General features: G+C 38.8%; 1 protein-coding gene across 1 annotated transcript in view; it reads right to left on the bottom strand.

The window, feature by feature from the left end:
- Nucleotides 1-1,142: 1,142 nt before the first annotated feature.
- Nucleotides 1,143-17,592, bottom strand: part of LOC102845091 (cyclic nucleotide-binding domain-containing protein 2-like) — a 49,925-nt gene continuing 33,475 nt past the window's right edge. The window contains 2 exon segments of the mRNA XM_006881705.1: nt 1,143-1,461; nt 12,470-12,633. Of these exon segments, the coding sequence (XP_006881767.1) occupies nt 1,143-1,461; nt 12,470-12,633 (483 nt within the window).

Here is a 17,592-nt window from a genome sequence, read left to right as displayed (position 1 = left end):
AGTTACTGGTTGACTCCGTGGCATCTAACAACAAGTTCTTTATATGTTTAAACCCAATATAACTGGGCCTTCATCTTGTATACTCATTACTTGTTCATTAACTTCAAAGTCTTGGCTTCACAGTCAACACTGTTGGCACCAGCAGCCAGGAAATTAAAAGATGTATTGCGATGGGAAAGTCTGCTGTTAGGGACCTCTCCAAAGTACTGAAGAGTGATAATGTCACTTTGGAGACTAAGATGCACCTGATACAGGTCATGGTCTTTGCAATCATTTGCTATGCATCAGAGAGCTGGACAATGACTAGGGAAGACAGAAGGAGAATTGATGCCTTTGAGCTGCCATATTGGAGAAAAGTATTGAATATACCATGGACTGCCAAGAAAATCAACAGGTTCATCTTGGAGAGGGTCAAACCAGGCTGCTCCTTGGAGGCAAGGATTCTGAAGCTTCGTCTGACATACTATGGACATGTTGTAAAGAGGCACCAGACCTTGGAGAAGGACATCATGTTTGGGAGGTTGGAGGGACAGCCCAGAAGAGGAAGATCCTTTATGAAGTGGATTCAGTGACTGGGGTAATCAGGCTAGGTGTGTCAGAGACAGTCAGATTGGCACAGGATAGAGCAGGGCTTAGGGCTGTTGTACATAGGGTCACTGTGAATTGCAGCTGAATTGGTGGCACATAACAACAACAACAACAACAACAACAACAACAACAACATATAAATGTATAACCAAAAGTTTTAAAAATATCAAGAAAGTGAATAGATCACTCAAAATGGGAAAAAAAGATTTACAAATCATTTGCTTGATAAGAAGCTATTATTTAGAATATATAAAGCCTTACAATTCAACAACAATATTGAATTGGATTTGACTAGATACTGTCTCAATGAAAAAATGCCTAATGTTATTAGTTTGCCTTCTACACTGAGACCATCTCCAGTGACTTTCCAGCGACACCAGCCTCCAGATGACCCATTCACTCAAGTCCCACAGAGGCAGTGGTTCCAGTTGCTGTTTCCAAACACTTCTCTGGACCCCCACTTCAACCCTTCAGTCCCCCTACTGCACACTTCACAGCTTCCATCGTGGTCATTCCAGAAACGTAGTGGTAAAGCCCAGTGTCCTTTATTAGTTCTAAATAAGAACCCCTGCATTCTTATACTAAGGCAGGAGTTCTTGGATTTTGGGCCGGGGTGCTTTGATGCGTTGGACAACCCTCAGCGGGGGGAGGTATTTTTGGGGGGCCATGAGAATGGGATAGTTAGGCTTAGTTTTCTTGTTGAAGGTACAGAGATCCAAAGTCATAGACTTAAGTTGGTCGCACTGTCTCTTCTTTTGCTGTCTGGGGATGAATGGTGGAAGCAGGCGCGGTTTCACCAGTAGCTGCAACAAGTCATCTCGAAACACATTCCAGCTATTCTCCTTGAGGAAATTCTGGCACATCTCTTCATCACTAAAGAGCAGACACAGAGGCTGAGGTTTCCATATCAGTTTCTTGAGGTCCCTCTCCCCTTTAGCATAGCCTCTTGCCTCTTTTCCTAAACCCTGAAGACACGGTAGCCTCCATGCCATTTCCCAGACTTCTCTCTGCCTTCTTTACCACTTCACAACTTTCTTTCCCTAGATTTTTACCATTCCAAGTGGTGGCCATAAGCTACGTGTGGTTCCTTGCTACCTGAAACGTAGCCTGTCTGAATTAGAGATGTGCTGTGAACATAGAAACACACTAGGTTTCAAAGACTTAAGAGAGAAGAAGAATGCCAAATATCTCAAGAATAGTTTATACTGATTACATGTTAAAAAATAGTTTGGACAGATTCAATATTGTTGTTGTTGTTATGTGCCATCGAGTCACTTGCAACTCATAGCGACCCTATATACAACAGCCCTAAATTCTGCTCTGTCCTGTGCAAATCTCACTGTCTCCAACACACCCATCCTGTTTACCCCAGTCACAGAACCAATCTACCTCATAGAGGGCTTTCCTCTCCTGCGCTGTCTTTCCATCCTCCCAAGCATGATGTACCTCTCCAAGGACTGGTCCCTCCTTACAACATGTCCAAACTATGTCACACGAAGCCTCAGAATCCTTGCCTCCAAGAAGCCTCCCAGTTTAACCCTCTCCAGGATGAACCTGTTTGTTTAATTTCACCTGTTTTCTTTGCCTTCTTATAATGTGATTATAAAAAATTTAAAATGACATATTATTAGCCATGAGATAATGAAAATCAAACCCACAACAAAATGCCACTTCATACCCACTATTATTACAATTTTAAAATAACAAGGGCTAAAAAAATAGAAAGGAATAAAATCATAGTTTACATTTTAAAAAAAAGCGTTGTTGAGAATGCAGAAAAATTGAAACTCTAGAAAATAGCCTGGCAGTTCCTTGAAAGGTCTTGAATATATACCCCAAAGTATTAAAAGCATATATCCACAAAAAAATTTAAGAATGTGTATGTTATTGTTGATTGCCATCAAGTCGAGAATGACTCATAGCGATCCTATGAACAAAAGACCTGAAGCCTTTCTATATATAATTATGGTCGTTTCTCAAAGTTCATAGAGTTTCCAAAAGCATGTTGTTTAGGAAGTGGATGTCACAGTGTTATTTACAATAGCTCAGAAACAGAAACAACTCAAACATCCATCTGCTGCTGAATGGATAAATAAAACGAGTGGGTACATATAATGGACAATTATTTGGCAACAAAAATAAATAGATAATTATACATGCTACAACAAGCATGAAGTTTGAAAGCATTGTGATAAGAAGTCAGGTCCAAAAGATCACATATTGCATTATTCCATCTATTTCTGTGAAATGTCCAGAACAGCAACATCTGTAGAGATAGAAAGTAGGCTAGTGGTTGCTTAGGGCTAGAGTGGAGGGTTGGGAGGAAAAGTAGAGGGCAGGGTCAGCTAGACGGTACAGGATTTCCTTTTGGGGTAAAGAACATGTTATGTTTGAAAATTGTATAATGTTTGCACAATTCTGTGAATATATAAAAAACAAATGAATTTTACACTTTAAATAGATGAATTACGTCTCAATAATCCACTATATTCTATTGACGCAATTCTAACTCACAGAGACTCCACCGTATAGGATAGAGTAGAATGCCCCTTAGGGTTTCCAAAGTTGTAAATCTTTACAAAAGAACACAGAGCAACTGATGGATTAAATTACTGACCTTTTGGTTATCAGAGGCCTGGTGGTAAGAACTTACACTGCCAATTCAAAGGCAAGCATTTCAAATACTACTTCTCAGAAAGATGGGCAATTTCCTTCATTGTCATCTCAATAGTACATAACAACATGCCACCAGATCTCCATACATCTCAATAAAACTTAAAACTCAGAGCCAACTCATAACTAACCCTCCAGTCGGTTTCCCAAGGTTGTAAATTGCAAAGGATATTACAATCATCTCCTGAAGAACTGTTAATGGATTCAAACCAGACACCTTTAGGTGAGTAGCACAACTTTCTACAGACTAAGCTACCAGAGCACCCTAAATAGCAATAAATAAGTTATTTTAAAAATTACAAATGTGATTTGCATTATATTTCTATGGACAAAGTCACTCTAGGGCCTTGCTCCCAAAATACAAACAGTGGTTAGGATTGGCAGCTTGATAACAATACAGAATCTCACACCTAAGCAAGACTTACTACATCAAAACTCATTTTCTCAAACACCCCTGATAACATACATTATAGAAGAGCATCAGAAATACCTAGGTCTTGGTTAAGTACAGAGACTCCAAGATTCCTAATAGGTTTACTCAGTCTAAAGCTGGGCACGAAGCCCTGGAATTTAATTCTATTAGGTATCCCAATGATCCATGCATTCTCTCATTTAATAAAGACTTATTAGCACCTGCCTGTATTTTAAGTGGGGATGACAGGATGAACATAGAAAACGGTCCCTCACGGTACCTGCAGTTAGCCAATACAGTTTGAGTCTAGTGTTTAGGAATTCTGACCAGGAAAATCCTAATAGTCTTACATGCACTTATATATTCAATTTCTGAGAATCCTTTTCAAGGTCCTCACAAGGCCTTTCCTTTCTTAAGGTTACCTCAAGCTTTGTACCCAGACTTTCATTGTAATGTTGATCAGCAGGCCTTTCACTAGCCACCTGTCAAGTTTGTCACATTGTGGTGGTCTTTCTTTTGCTATGATGATGGAATTTATACCACCAGTATTTCAAATACTAAGCCACCCATGGTGAACCAGCTTCCAAACTAAGGAAGACTAGGAAGAAAGACTTGGTGCTCTTTCTGAAGACTGTTGTTCTTGTTATGTGCCGTCGAGTTCCTTGTGACTCATAGCGACCCTATGTACAACAGCCCTAAACTCCACTCTGTCCTGTGCCAATCGCACCATCTCCAATACACCCATCCCAATTGCCCCAGTCACTGAATCAATCCACGTCATAGAGGGCCTTCCCTTCCTGTGCTGTCCCTCCACCCTACCAAGCATGATAGCCCTCTCCAAGGACCGGTCCCTCCTTACAACATGTCCAAAGTATGTCAGATGAAGCCTCTGAATCCTTGCCTCTGAGGAGCTGTCTGGTTTGACCCTTTCCAGGATCTGTTTGTTTTCCTAGCAGTCCATGGTACCCTCAATACTCTTCACCAGCACCACAGCTCAAAGGCATCAATTCTCCTTCTATCCTCCTTAGTCATTGTCCAACTCTCTGATGCATAACAAGTGATTGCAAAGACCATGGTCTGTATCAGACACACCCTAGTTTCCAGAGAGACACCATTGCTCTTCAGTATTTTGGAGAGGTCCCTAACAGCAGACTTTACCATGGCAATACGTCTTTTAATTTCCTGGCTACTGGTGCCAAGAGTGTTGACTGTGGAGCCAAGCAAACTAAAGCTGTGAACACTCTCAATCTCTTCACCATCCATCCTGATGCTGCCAATTGGCCCAGTAGTGAGAATCTTTGTCTTCTTGACATTGAGCCTCAAACCATGTTGGAGGCTACAGTCCTTGACCCTCTGCAGCAGGTGCTTCAGGTCCTCCTCACTTTCTGCAAGCAGGGTTGTGTCATCTGCATATCACAGATTGTTGATAGATCTTCCACCAATCTTGACTCCACATTCCTCCTCATGAAGATTAGCTGATGAAAACTTTAAGGACCACACCAAAACATTATCCAGTTAGCTTGCTTTGGACTTATCAGCAGGAGGAATAGCTTGCCAGAGGAGGTCATCATGGGTGGTGAAGTAGAAGGGCAACAAGAGCTAGAGGACCCTTGGTAAAATGGACTGGCACCACAGCCACAACAATGGACTCAAATATGGTGATGGTGAGGATGACAGACGACTAGGTGGCATTTCATTCTGATGTGAACGGGATTGCCATGAGTTAAGAGTCAATTCAAAGGCAGCTAACACTGTTAGGCTTTGACATTGTTGTTACTTTTATATTATTATTAATTACGATTCCTGAATCATAGCTCAATTGAATGGCCTTCTATCTCCCTCAAAAGAATAGGTTTAGGTTTCTAGACATCACACTAACAGGACAGATTGTAAGCAATACTCTACAGCCAGGGCAAGGATTTGCCATGGTTTCTGGCTCTATCACACCCACCTCCCTAAACATCATGTGATGATGGGGTGGATGGAGGTAGAGTGGAATGAAGTCAGTAAGAGAAAGGGAGGCTAAATTTTCTTACTGAAGGAGGCAAGTCTAATAAATCACTGACAAATCAAGACATTCTTCTGGATAGGTTACCAGAGCAAAGTCAACTTTAAGTGGGGAAAATCAATTAGAAGAGACCACAAGCTCATTCGGTTAGTCTCAGTAATGTGCTGAAACCAGTTCTGACCAACTCACAAGAACTGACTGTATACATCTACGCATCTTTTCTCAACTTAAGGTTCAATGGCATCAGGATGATAGCTTAAAATTGGCCTTCATGTATTTATAGAAATCAGCAAGCACTACAAATTAGGGTTCTCCTACCTGCTGGAGGACATTTACCAGCATACTACTGCATAGTTAATTCCATTAACTCTCAATTTCCTACATAATAAATAATATCTAACTCTGGCTTAATGTCAAGAACTTTATACTTGTTATCCCAGTTAATTTTTAAAACTTCCCATTTTACAAACATGGAAACTGAAATTCAAAAAGGCTAAAAAACTCACCAAACCCCATGAAGAACAAGAATGTGATTATAAATGCTTAAGTGTTTTGGTTTTTTTTACCCAGAGACCAAGATAGAAAAGATGCTCTGTCACTTCCTGATGTCATAATAATTTTTAGTTTATTTTTTCACTCAAAGAGGTAGCTCATCTAGAGGTCTAGCTCCATGAGGGGATTCTGATGTAAACACTTTTCCTCATCTGCACTGACTTTCACCTGCTCTTGCAGCCTTTAAAACTTCAGTCCATAGTGCCCTATAGGTATCCACCCAAGCAATCAGATCATAATCTGGGCTCTGGTTTTCAGTGTCCTCTTTATTTTGATCTTTAGGGACTTCCCTAAGTTTCTAACGAAATCTTAATTGTTCCTAACATTTTCTAAAGCATTCCCTGTGCTTTGTAGAGGGTGAGTCTTTAGGTTATTCAGTCCATGGCAGTCACAGAACAGTTGTTTGCCCCAATGTTATTTGGGGATGTCATTTCCCCTTTTCTTGATTTCAGTGTCTATATCTATTATGTGAGGAGTTTAGTTTAGATGATGAATATGTTTTCTGCTTGCATTAGCAGTCTAGGAAAACCATGATATCAACAATTAATGAATACGACAGAATTCCATCTGTTAGCATTATATATGGTTGCAGTAAAGTGCTGACAAGGCAGCACGGATACACAAACATCTGCCACTTTCAAATCTATGTAAATCTTTTCTGAATCCCAATTCAACAAACACTAGCTGATATCCACCAAGTTGTCAGACATTATGCAAGAAATACTGTTATAGGGAGCTCTGGTGGCCTAATGGCAAGAAGCTGCACTGCAATCCCAGAAGTGCACAGGTCAAATCCACCAGATGCTCTGCTGGAGAAGGAAAGGCAATCTACTCCTGTACCAGTCAGATCCTATTTGACAGTACACACACAAAAATAATAAAATTTTTTAAAAATAAAATAATTTTTTTAAAAAAAGAAATACTGTTCTATTTAAGGTTTCAAGTCCTTTCTGACTCATAGTGACCCTATGTTATAACTGAATAAAACCCTGCCCCTTCCTGTGCCTAACAAAAGGAATTATTTTTTTTTGTGAAGCATTTGTTTATTTAAGAAAAACAAGGAATGTAGTGTTAAAATTATGACATAGGGAGGTATGCAAAACAACACCAAAATAATTTTAATTTTCATGTATCTCCAGATCTGCTTAATGTCTTGTGAGCTGTTCAATGCCGTGCTAAATATCCAGCATTCAAACTACAACAAAATTCATCCCCAGTGTTTCCATCGGAGACATTCAGATAAGACCAAATTTATATGGGCTTTTCCCCCCTTAACCAAAGCAGTGATATTTTTTTTTTTCAGAGTAGTATTTTTCAGTCCTTTTTGTGCAAAAAAGTATGAACAAGAGCAATTCAAATAGAAATGCTGAAATGGCATGCCAACATTTCAGGGCACATTTAAAAACACTCAGTATAATTCTTGAAATTATTGTATTCTAGTATATTACTACCAGTCACTTTTAGGTTTGTACATTTACTCACATTGAAGCAATTTCCCTAGCCCTCTGAAAATAAGCAGGCTCATTGGTCTCTTTTGGTGCTCAGAAAAGGAATTCTTTTTAATAATTCATCATTAATAAAGAATCCTTAATTATTTTTTTAAATAGGGGGTCTACTAGCCATTTTCTATATTGGTAGTACTCAGGAATCAGAGAACTGTAGCACACTTGAACTGGAAGGAACATCCAGCTATGCTCAACTTTTTTCACAAAACTGTCTCAATGTTGACCATACCATATACCATTTGTTCTTGAATCTACTAACAATTTTAATTTCAATCTAATTGCATTTTTAAACCTAAATGTTTCCTTTAGTTTTGTCCTAAACAACAAGACTTGTCAAATCAGGAGATGAGTAAGCTGAAGTCATGTTACATTTCTATTTCACACTAGAATAAACATGTAACTGTTAAAACTAAAAATGTGAATTGTGCATCACCTAACATCATCTTGTAAGCTTTCTTTGTTTCCTTTGGGATACACGGATTTCATTTGAGTTCCTTGTTTCATGTAGTGTGATATCTATTATTGAAATTATATATGCATGGTTGCCTGGTGGCAAAAAGCTGTGCTGCAATCCCAAAGGTACACAGTTCAAGGCCACTAGCTGCTCCGTGAGATAAGAATAGGTAATTTCTTCTGTATGATTGCTGCCTCTGAAAAACCTGCTAGAGGGTCAGCTATGGGTTGGTTCCAATGCTGTGATACACAACAACAACAACAACAATGCATGGATATATGCATTTGGTACATATATACATAGAGGGAAATACTAAAAGGAAATAAAATGCTAACTAGGATCTTGAAAGATTGTAGATGCTTTGGAGCTCCTTTTTTTTTAAAAACTGTTTGGCATTGCCCAGTTTTCTGCACTAAGTATGCCCTACCATCCATTCATCCATTCCACGTTTATTAAGCAACTACTATGTGACAAGTACTATACAAAATGTGAGAGATAAAAGGCAAACGAAGTTTAGTTACTGCCTTCACAAAGCAGTCACATGTGGTCAAAGAGCTGCAGAAAAAGACTAAGAAGCAATGTGGTGAGAAATAGAACCAGAATGAGCCTTAGATGGGAGGATGACAAAACTTGGGCTTGTTTACTTCAAACACATTAGATAAGACATCTTTTTGGTAGAGTAGAGTAGTGTGATAAACACGGGAAACATTTGTGGGACTGACTGACACATTTGCAATAACAATGGGCTTAAACATATCAATGATCAGAGTAGTGTGATAAACACGGGAAACATTTGTGGGACTGACTGACACATTTGCAATAACAATGGGCTTAAACATATCAATGATCATGAAGATTATACAGGACTGGGAAACATTTTGTTCTCTTATTAATAAAGTCACCATGAAGGAGTTAATTCATGGCATCTAACAAGAGCAAATGGCAGAGCAGTGTAGAGTATTAGGAGTATACAGAAAAGGGATAATTCATCGAAATAGAGTCAAACAAGGGAGCTCTGATGGCCTAGTCAGGAGAGATTTATGTTTTTAATGCAAAGATTACACTTTTCTGGCAGTTCACTAGTGGCTCCAAGGGCGAAAGATGGGCAGTCTCCTGTGCTACTGCTAGCCTCAGAAACTCAATAGAGAATCAACTATGAGTTTTGACTTAATTAGCAATGAGAGTGTAGCTCTACTAGACACGGAAGGTTCTGAAAGAGGTAGGTTTTACAGAATGATTAGGAGTTAACCAGAAATGTTAGAATTAGGGGATAGCATTCCAGATGGAAGGGCCAGTATTGACAGAGGTGAGTTATGCACAGCATCCAGGAGACTACTGCATGGGACACTGGATTGAATTAGAGGTGGCAGGAGACGTGTCACAGGAAGAGTCAGTGAGGTCAGACTCTGAAGGGTCTTTTATGTGGCAATGAGCTTAGACTTTACCCTGGAAACCACAAGATACTACTGAAGAAGTTTAACATCATCAGATTTGGATTTTAATAAAATCATGGTATGAAGAAAGGATATGGCAAGGAAGATACTGAGGCAGGGGGACTAGTAGAAAGGCTGTTATAGAAACATAGGATGCACAACTTAAACTGGGAGTGAGAGACTTGTCACACTGGACAGTGCATAATATCCAGTAAGTGTAGGAAGAAATTAGTATGATGTTTATGTTTATATTTGCTTCATTTTTCATAAAATACATTTTTTTATGTTTTACAGTATATATCCAAGACAGTACCTGGATTATTGAATGAGACCTGTTCCTAAGCATATCTTTATGTCAAAATTGTAGGTAAATGGAAATAGATGTTCACAGTTCTTATTTAGTCTTACTTTATGGGTGGAAAGGAGCCTTGATAGTGTAATGTGCTACAGGCTGAACAGTCAATCAAAGGTTGGTGGTTAATCCACCAGTCATTCCTTGGGAGAAAAATAAGTAAGGAGTTCCATGCCATAAAAAATGTATGGTCTCAAAATTCTGATGAAGAGTTTCTATGAGTGGCAAACAACTCAAGTCAGTGAGTTTGGGTTTTTGTGCAAGAAAAGGATGAAAGTCTTTTTTAAAAGTGTTTTCTAGGGAGAGAAGTGCAGCAATGAATGAATGGAAATCCAAAATCTCTGTAAATGTTCATTAAAATTATTTTAAACAAATTTTAGAAAAACCAACCAAAACCAAAAACAAACAAACAAACAAACAAAAAAGTGTTTTTTAAAAGCTACAAGTGCAGCCAGTGAAGGATGCTGAGATGAAGAATGTGTAGTATGGAAGAGTTGGTTCAGTAGTTTCAAAGTGAAGAAAAGTTTACATAATATTAAAGGTCAAGTACAAGTTAGATGTTAATTACCTGAGGACTTACTGTATTATATATTAATACAGCAATAAATAGATATAATTACTGTATTATATATTAATACAGCAATAAATAGACATAATAAATAAAAATTCATTTAACATGTATGCTATGTGTACTACATATTATGCTTAGGTACATGTACACAAAAGATGTACATACTCTTTTTTTTCATACTCACTTTTTAGAATGAGTGATTTTTAGATTACTCTGTTCAGTAATTCTTTTTTTAGATTACTGGTTTATGCAAATATATTAATTTTTGCATTAAAAATTAAGTTCATTTTTATTATAAAAGCAGCAACATTCACCCTGAGAATTTTGGAAACTAAGAAATAGGGGAAGAAAAGCACTGGAATCTTTCAAGATAGATACTTATCTTTTAAGGTTATAAAAATCATTACTAAATACTTGGAGAGTAAAGATTTAAAAGCCCCACCCAAAACAACTATGAGATATCATCTCACCCCAGTAAGAATAGCAAAATATAACAGAACAGCAAGCAACAAATGCTGGCGAGGATGTGGAGAAACTGGAACTCTTATTCACTGTTGGTGGGAATGTAAGATGGTGCAACCATTGTGGAAGGCGGTGTGGTGCTTTCTCAAAAAATTGCAAATAGAGATACCATTTGACCCAGCAATCCCATTACTGGGAATATACCCCAGAGAGACCATGTCTGCCATCCAAGCAGATATATGCACACCCATGTTTATTGCAGCTTTGTTTACAATAGCCAAGAGTTGGAAGCAGCCTAAGGGCCCATCAACAAACGAATGGACAGAGAAGCTGTGGTATATCCACACAATGGAATACTATGCAGCATTGAAAAACAAGGAATTCATGCAATATTATTCAAAGTGGGTGACCCTGGAGGACATTATGCTGAGTGAAATATCTCAGTCACAAAGGGACAAATACTGCATGGTGCCACTGTTGTAGAATGGGTCTGTCATCAGGGTGGGGGTATGACAGAAAAAACTGGATAAATTATGTATATTGTATTGAAACAGTTGAGGGAAAGAACAGATTAGAAGTGATATATGATTGAGTATTATGGTTAGCACAGGAATCCAGAATTAAGGTTGCATGTACTCGGGGTGGGGGGTGGGGGGAAGGGACGTGGGAATTGTATACTAATGAAGGAATATTTTTTTCTTTTTCTTTTTTCTCTCTTTGGAGGGGGAAGCAAGCTGGTGGGGAGGGGTGGGAAGGGAGAAAATTGCGGCAATGAATGAATGGAAATCCAAAACCTCTGTAAAAAAAAAATAAAAATAAAAATAAAAAGCCCCACCAACTCACTCAGTATGCCACTATTGACAGAATTTTTAGAGGGTGCCTCTTTTTTCTCCCTTTCCTTCTTTACAAAAGCATGCATACTCATGACAAAAACATTAAACATGAAAGGAATGCATAACACAAAAATCCCCTCTAATGTCAATTTCCAAAAAGAATGACTATTAAAATTTGGCCAATAACACAGGCATTATTTTTCTTATTTCTTTCCACAAAGATACAGTCAAAGAATACATACAATTATGTGTCCTGCCCTTTTTATATAGTGTATCTCTCTTTTCATATTGTAGTTTAGTGTCATGGAATTAAAGATTTTTAATGAAAGGGAATGCTTCTTGATTTTCTACATTAATATCTTAATGAGACACATGTGGATTGCTTATTTTTCTCTCTAAAGAATCCTGCCTGATGGAATAATGGTAATAACACCAGCAGGTCTGTGGTTTGAATCCATCACTGGCTCCAAAAGACAAAGCCAAGCAGTCTTCTCTTGTAAATTACAGCTTGGGAAACCTAATGGAGGATACTGACTTCCCCTGGCCCCTATTTTTACAGATAAAACCCCCCCAAAACTATTCTTTTTATCTGATGGGAGTTAATCACATTTCCAGTATTTACTTACCTGGGATATTCAATGGTGTACTTGGACAACTTTGCTCTTGTCTCATTGTCAATCAATTCTTCAAACTTTTCTTTCCTCACCCTTATTACCTCAGTTCCCAGGCTCACCAGGATCAGGGGTCGACTGTCATGTTGAGTTTCAGGGAAGGAGAGCTGGTGAAGGCCCTAAAAAAAGGAAGTCACTAAAAGTTAGATCTCAGAGACCATTCAGTTCAATTACTAGGTTTTCAGATGGGAAAAAATAAAGCCTCCAACAGGAAGTGAGTCCACCAGGGGCTACTTAGGCAAGCACATGAGAAGTCTACAGCCCATTTTTATTTTGCTACGTGACATGGGAATTCTCAGCTCCTTCAATTAGAAGAGTTCTTCTTAAGGGACTTGAACCACTATCCTACCTCCATATGGCAGGCTCTACTCCAGGAGTCTTCCTGGGACAGACACTTTGCAGAGAACAGCATTTTACAGACATATCCATATCCTAAGGCTGCTGCCAAAGTACCATAAAAATCAAAACAGAAATTTACTGTCTCAAAACTCTTGAGGTTTGAAGTCCAAATTCAAGGTTATTGATAGGGTCACACTCTCTGCAAAAATTCTATAGAAGGCTCCTTGTGTCTTTCCATTTCTGGTGGCTCCCTGGTAGGTTTTCTTGGCTTATGATCACATAACTCCAATCTCTGCCTCCACTGTCGTATGACTGTCTTCCTTTTGTGTCTGTATCTCTCCACAATCATATTGGGCTATAGTGCAAATACTTCAGAATGACCTCATGCTGACTAATTATATCTGTAAAGACCCTATATCCAACTTCAGCATATATTTATTTTGTGAAGTATCTTAGGCTAGGTTCTTAAGAAGCAAAACTAATAAAGCTCACACACACACACACACACACACACACACACACACACATCTTAAGGAAATGGCTCAAATGCTTAAAAGGCTAACAAATATTCATGGATCAGATGTCAAGATAAAGACTTCTTCTGATTTATGTAACCACAGGGACAGATAAATGCAAGATTGGAAGGTCAGATAGCAGGCTCTTGGCTTCCAAGGCTAATGAACTCTCAATCAATAGGCAACAATGGTAGGTTACTGACTCAAGGCCAAAAAAAACCTAGAAATCAGATGGTGATGAATCTGATGCAGCATTTAGATTGAGCAAGTGAGAAGTTAAGTTTTCCAGATGTTACACACACATGCACATACACCTCTGAAAGCCTGCTGGAGGTCAGCTATAAGTCAGTTCTGATTTTATGGTACTAAATAACAGAATATATGTATTCTGGTGGCTTACTGGCAAAGAGTTGTGCTGCCAATCTAAAGGCACATGGTTCAAATCCATCAGCTGCTATGAGGGAGAAAATGCCTCTGAAAACACACTGGAGGGTAAGCTACTAGTTAGTTCCAACTTGACGGCATAAAACAGCAGGTCACACTCCCATTGTATTCAAACAAAGCCAAGGTCATGCAAGCAAGGAGAATTGAATTTAACAAAAGTACATCATGGAGAAATCCACAAACATTTTCTTCAAAGAAGTCTCATCAATAAGTATTTGCTGAGGGGCCTTCTATGCTGCTGAACCTACGTGGTAAATGAGACAATCACGTCCTGTCTTTGAATAATCAATCAAAGGCTTCCAGCACTTTTCAGGTGCTAGAGAATCAAGTCCAAACTCCTATTCCAGCATTCTAGTTCCTCTACAACACAGTCCTGTAATTTCTGCTCTGCCCTACACAGCCTCCCACTGCTGTCACTAACTATCATTCCTTTCCAGGCCCTTTCCTTTATACCTCCTCTTTGCCCAGAGTGCCTGAGTACCCCAGTTCCTTCACCTTACAACATATGCAGCCGATGGGACTGCATGTCTGTCCTCAGGCACCTGCATTCAGTTCTGATCACCTCACACTGAGCAAAATATTGACAGACAGTGAGAAGGCTGGCAACTATTTAATATTAACAGTGACTGAAAGAGCAGAGGATGTTTTGCTTAAATAAGAAAATAATTAATGGAGCATTGGCATTGTGCCTGGCTCCCAAAGTGCTGAATGAAAGAGAAAAGCACATTCTTCAAATAGCTCAGAGCATCACATGACAAGGAAGCTGATTTCTTGTTTTGTTCTAGGAGGAGGGTAAGGAGGAAAGAAGAGAGCTACTTAAAAGTGCAGGTGGCAGTTAAAATTTAAAATTAGGAGAGCTCTGGTGGCCTGGTGGCAAGAAGCTGCACTGCAATCTCAGAGATACACGGTTCAAATCCACCAGATGCTCTGCTGGAGAAGGAGGAACAATCTCCTCCTGTATCAATCAGATCTGATTTGATGGTACACACAAAAAATAATGAAATAAAAAAAATTTTTTTTAAATATAAAAAAATTAAAAAAAAATTTAAAATTAACAGTCATGGAGTGAAGTCACAGACACTACAGGGCATAGAACTGCCCCACTGGGCTTCCAACGCTGTAAATCTTAACAACAGAAGATGACTCATCCTTCTCCAGCAGAGCATGTGACAACAGAACGGTATTGAACTAAAATGAAGACTTCTCAAGAGCTGGAAAACATCCAGTCAACACTGCAAAGGACATATGAGGGGGCTGAGGCTCTCTAGATGATCTTCCTTCCCCTGAAGTCACAGTCCAGTGTGGCAGGCACATTAACAACCCACCATATTCCAGAAGAAAGGTGTATGGAGAACTCTTGAAATAGATACTGTAACAGAGAAGAGTAGAAATGGCACTAGTGAGAGAGTAGGTCCCCAGATGCAAGATGACCTTATCAAAGTTATTTTTTAATTTAATAGGCTTTCTTTTTCAGAACAGTTTTAGTTTTGCAAAAAACTGAGAAAGATAGTACAGAACTTCCATATCCCCTACACCTCTTATTATTAGCATCATATAGTACTCTATTATTATGTTGTTGTTAAGTGCTGTCGAGTCATAGATGACTCATAGTGACCCTATGAACAAATTACTTGAACACTTGTATAACTTCATTGTTTGTCCAAGTTCATAGAGTTTCCGGAGGCAAGCTATTTCGGAAGTGGCTGCCACTCCTGCTTCCAAGCCTGTTTTAATCAGGGAGTTCCATCAAACACTGTCCACCATGGGTGACCATTATCACATTTGGCACATCAGTGTCACCGTGTTTAGCATCACAGCAACCACGAGTTACCTCTGTACAGCAAATGGACACACCAGTGCTATGCCACTTAGAAGAATGTTGAACCAAAAACAATTAAAACCAGGCCTGAGGGCCACAGACTAAAATCACCCACCTTTGGTTTTTTATCATAAGTTTCTATCCAGTAGGCCAACAGAGCTCTCTCTATGACTCTATTATGTGCTATATAATATATGTACATCATACATTAACATTATACTTTTATTATAATCAACAAAGTGACATTGCTAGATTATTTTTAGCTAAAGCTTATAGCTTCAGATTTCTTTTGTTGTTGTTGTATGCCATTGAGTTGGAGCTAACTCATAGCTGACCAACCAGCAGGTTTACAGAGGCTGTAAATATCGTGGAAGGAATTACCCATCTTCCTCCCGTGGAGCAAGTGGTGGACTCAGATCACCAGCCTCTGGGTTGGCAAAGCCACTCTTGACCCAGTAGGCTATCATGCTTCTTTCAGATTTCTTCACTTTTTACCTAATGTCTTCTTTTTATTGTAGGATCCCTCCCAAGATTCTTTTTTTCTTTTCTAGGATACCACATTGCATTTCGTTGTCTTATCTCCTTAAGCTCCTCTTGTCATAGTTTCTCAGATGTTCTCTATTTTGATGAACTGTGAAGAGTCTGGTCAGGTATTTAATAAGATGGTATTTAATAAAATAATAAAGCAATAAAGGTATTTAATAAAATAATTTTAATTTTTCCCATGATTGGACTGTTGTTTTTGTTGACTCCACCTCAATGTTATATATGTATCTGTATATGCATATCTGTATGTTTGTATGTAGTACATAATTTTTGTATGTACAAATCTACATACAACAGAATAAAACTGTGCCTAATCTCTCCTGTTTCAGCCCCATTGTTGTAGTCACCATGTCAATCCATCTCATTGAAGGTCTTCCTCTCCTTAATTGGTCCTCCTCTTGATAAGACCAGGGTCATTGATTATTGTTATCAGGAGGAAGACCACAGAAGTAAAGTGCCATTTTCATGACATCAGATCAAACTACATATTATCAATGTAATTTTTTATTATTGATCTTGTCATTGAACACCTGGCTGAGGGAGTGTTTGTCAGATTTCTGCACTGTAAATTTACTCTTTGTTTCTCCCTTTCCATACTGTAATCTTTAGGGAAAAAGTCACTACAAACAGTTGCGCCTCCTTTCTGAAGGCAGAATATCTATATAAATTATTTCAAATTTTTCTGCATGGGAATTTGTCTCTTCTCACCAACTTAGTAATTTATTAAAATATTTCTAATGAGATGGAATCATAGGTATTTTATACTTTGTGGATAAACCAATACTATTTTGTTCAAATTTGCTCCATTTTTGGCCACTAGGAGCTCTTTTCATTGCCTCCTTGTCATTCTTGCTCTCTCTCTCACACACACACATATTATTTATTCTGTTGTTGTTGCTGAGAATATATACAACAAAACATACAACAATTCAACAGTGTCTGCATATACCATTTAGTGACATTCATTATATTCTTCAAGTTGTGTAACTGTTCTCACCCTCCTTTTTGGAGTTGTTTCTCTCTCATTAACATAAATCTACTGCCCCCACCCCACCTAAAGGAACATATGTTCAAGGCAGACATTTTTCATTCACTCGCAGCCACCTAATTGTTTTGATCCATAGCTGACCTGGGTCAGCTGGTCTGTAAATAGCATGAAAGGAAACTGTCCATCTTTCTCCCAAGGAGTCAGTGATGGATAGAACTGCTGGAGACTCACAGCCTTGCAATACAACTCTCCACAGTTTACACCACCAGAGTTCTTCCACCCTTCTTTGGTTTTAAGAAAACATGTTGTTGTTGTTATGTGCCGTCGAGTCGTTTCCGAGTCGTAGTGACCCTATGCACAACAGCTCTAAACCCTGCTCTATCCTGCGCCAACCGCACCGCCTCTGACACACCCATCCCGATTACCC

The sequence above is a fragment of the Elephantulus edwardii genome, unplaced genomic scaffold (assembly GCF_000299155.1).
Source record: "Elephantulus edwardii isolate Elephantulus edwardi_28Jun2011 unplaced genomic scaffold, EleEdw1.0 scaffold00015, whole genome shotgun sequence".
NCBI classification, from domain to species: domain Eukaryota; kingdom Metazoa; phylum Chordata; class Mammalia; order Macroscelidea; family Macroscelididae; genus Elephantulus; species Elephantulus edwardii.
Note: the sequence above shows the minus strand (reverse complement) of the source record. Positions and strands in the feature narration are given on the sequence as shown.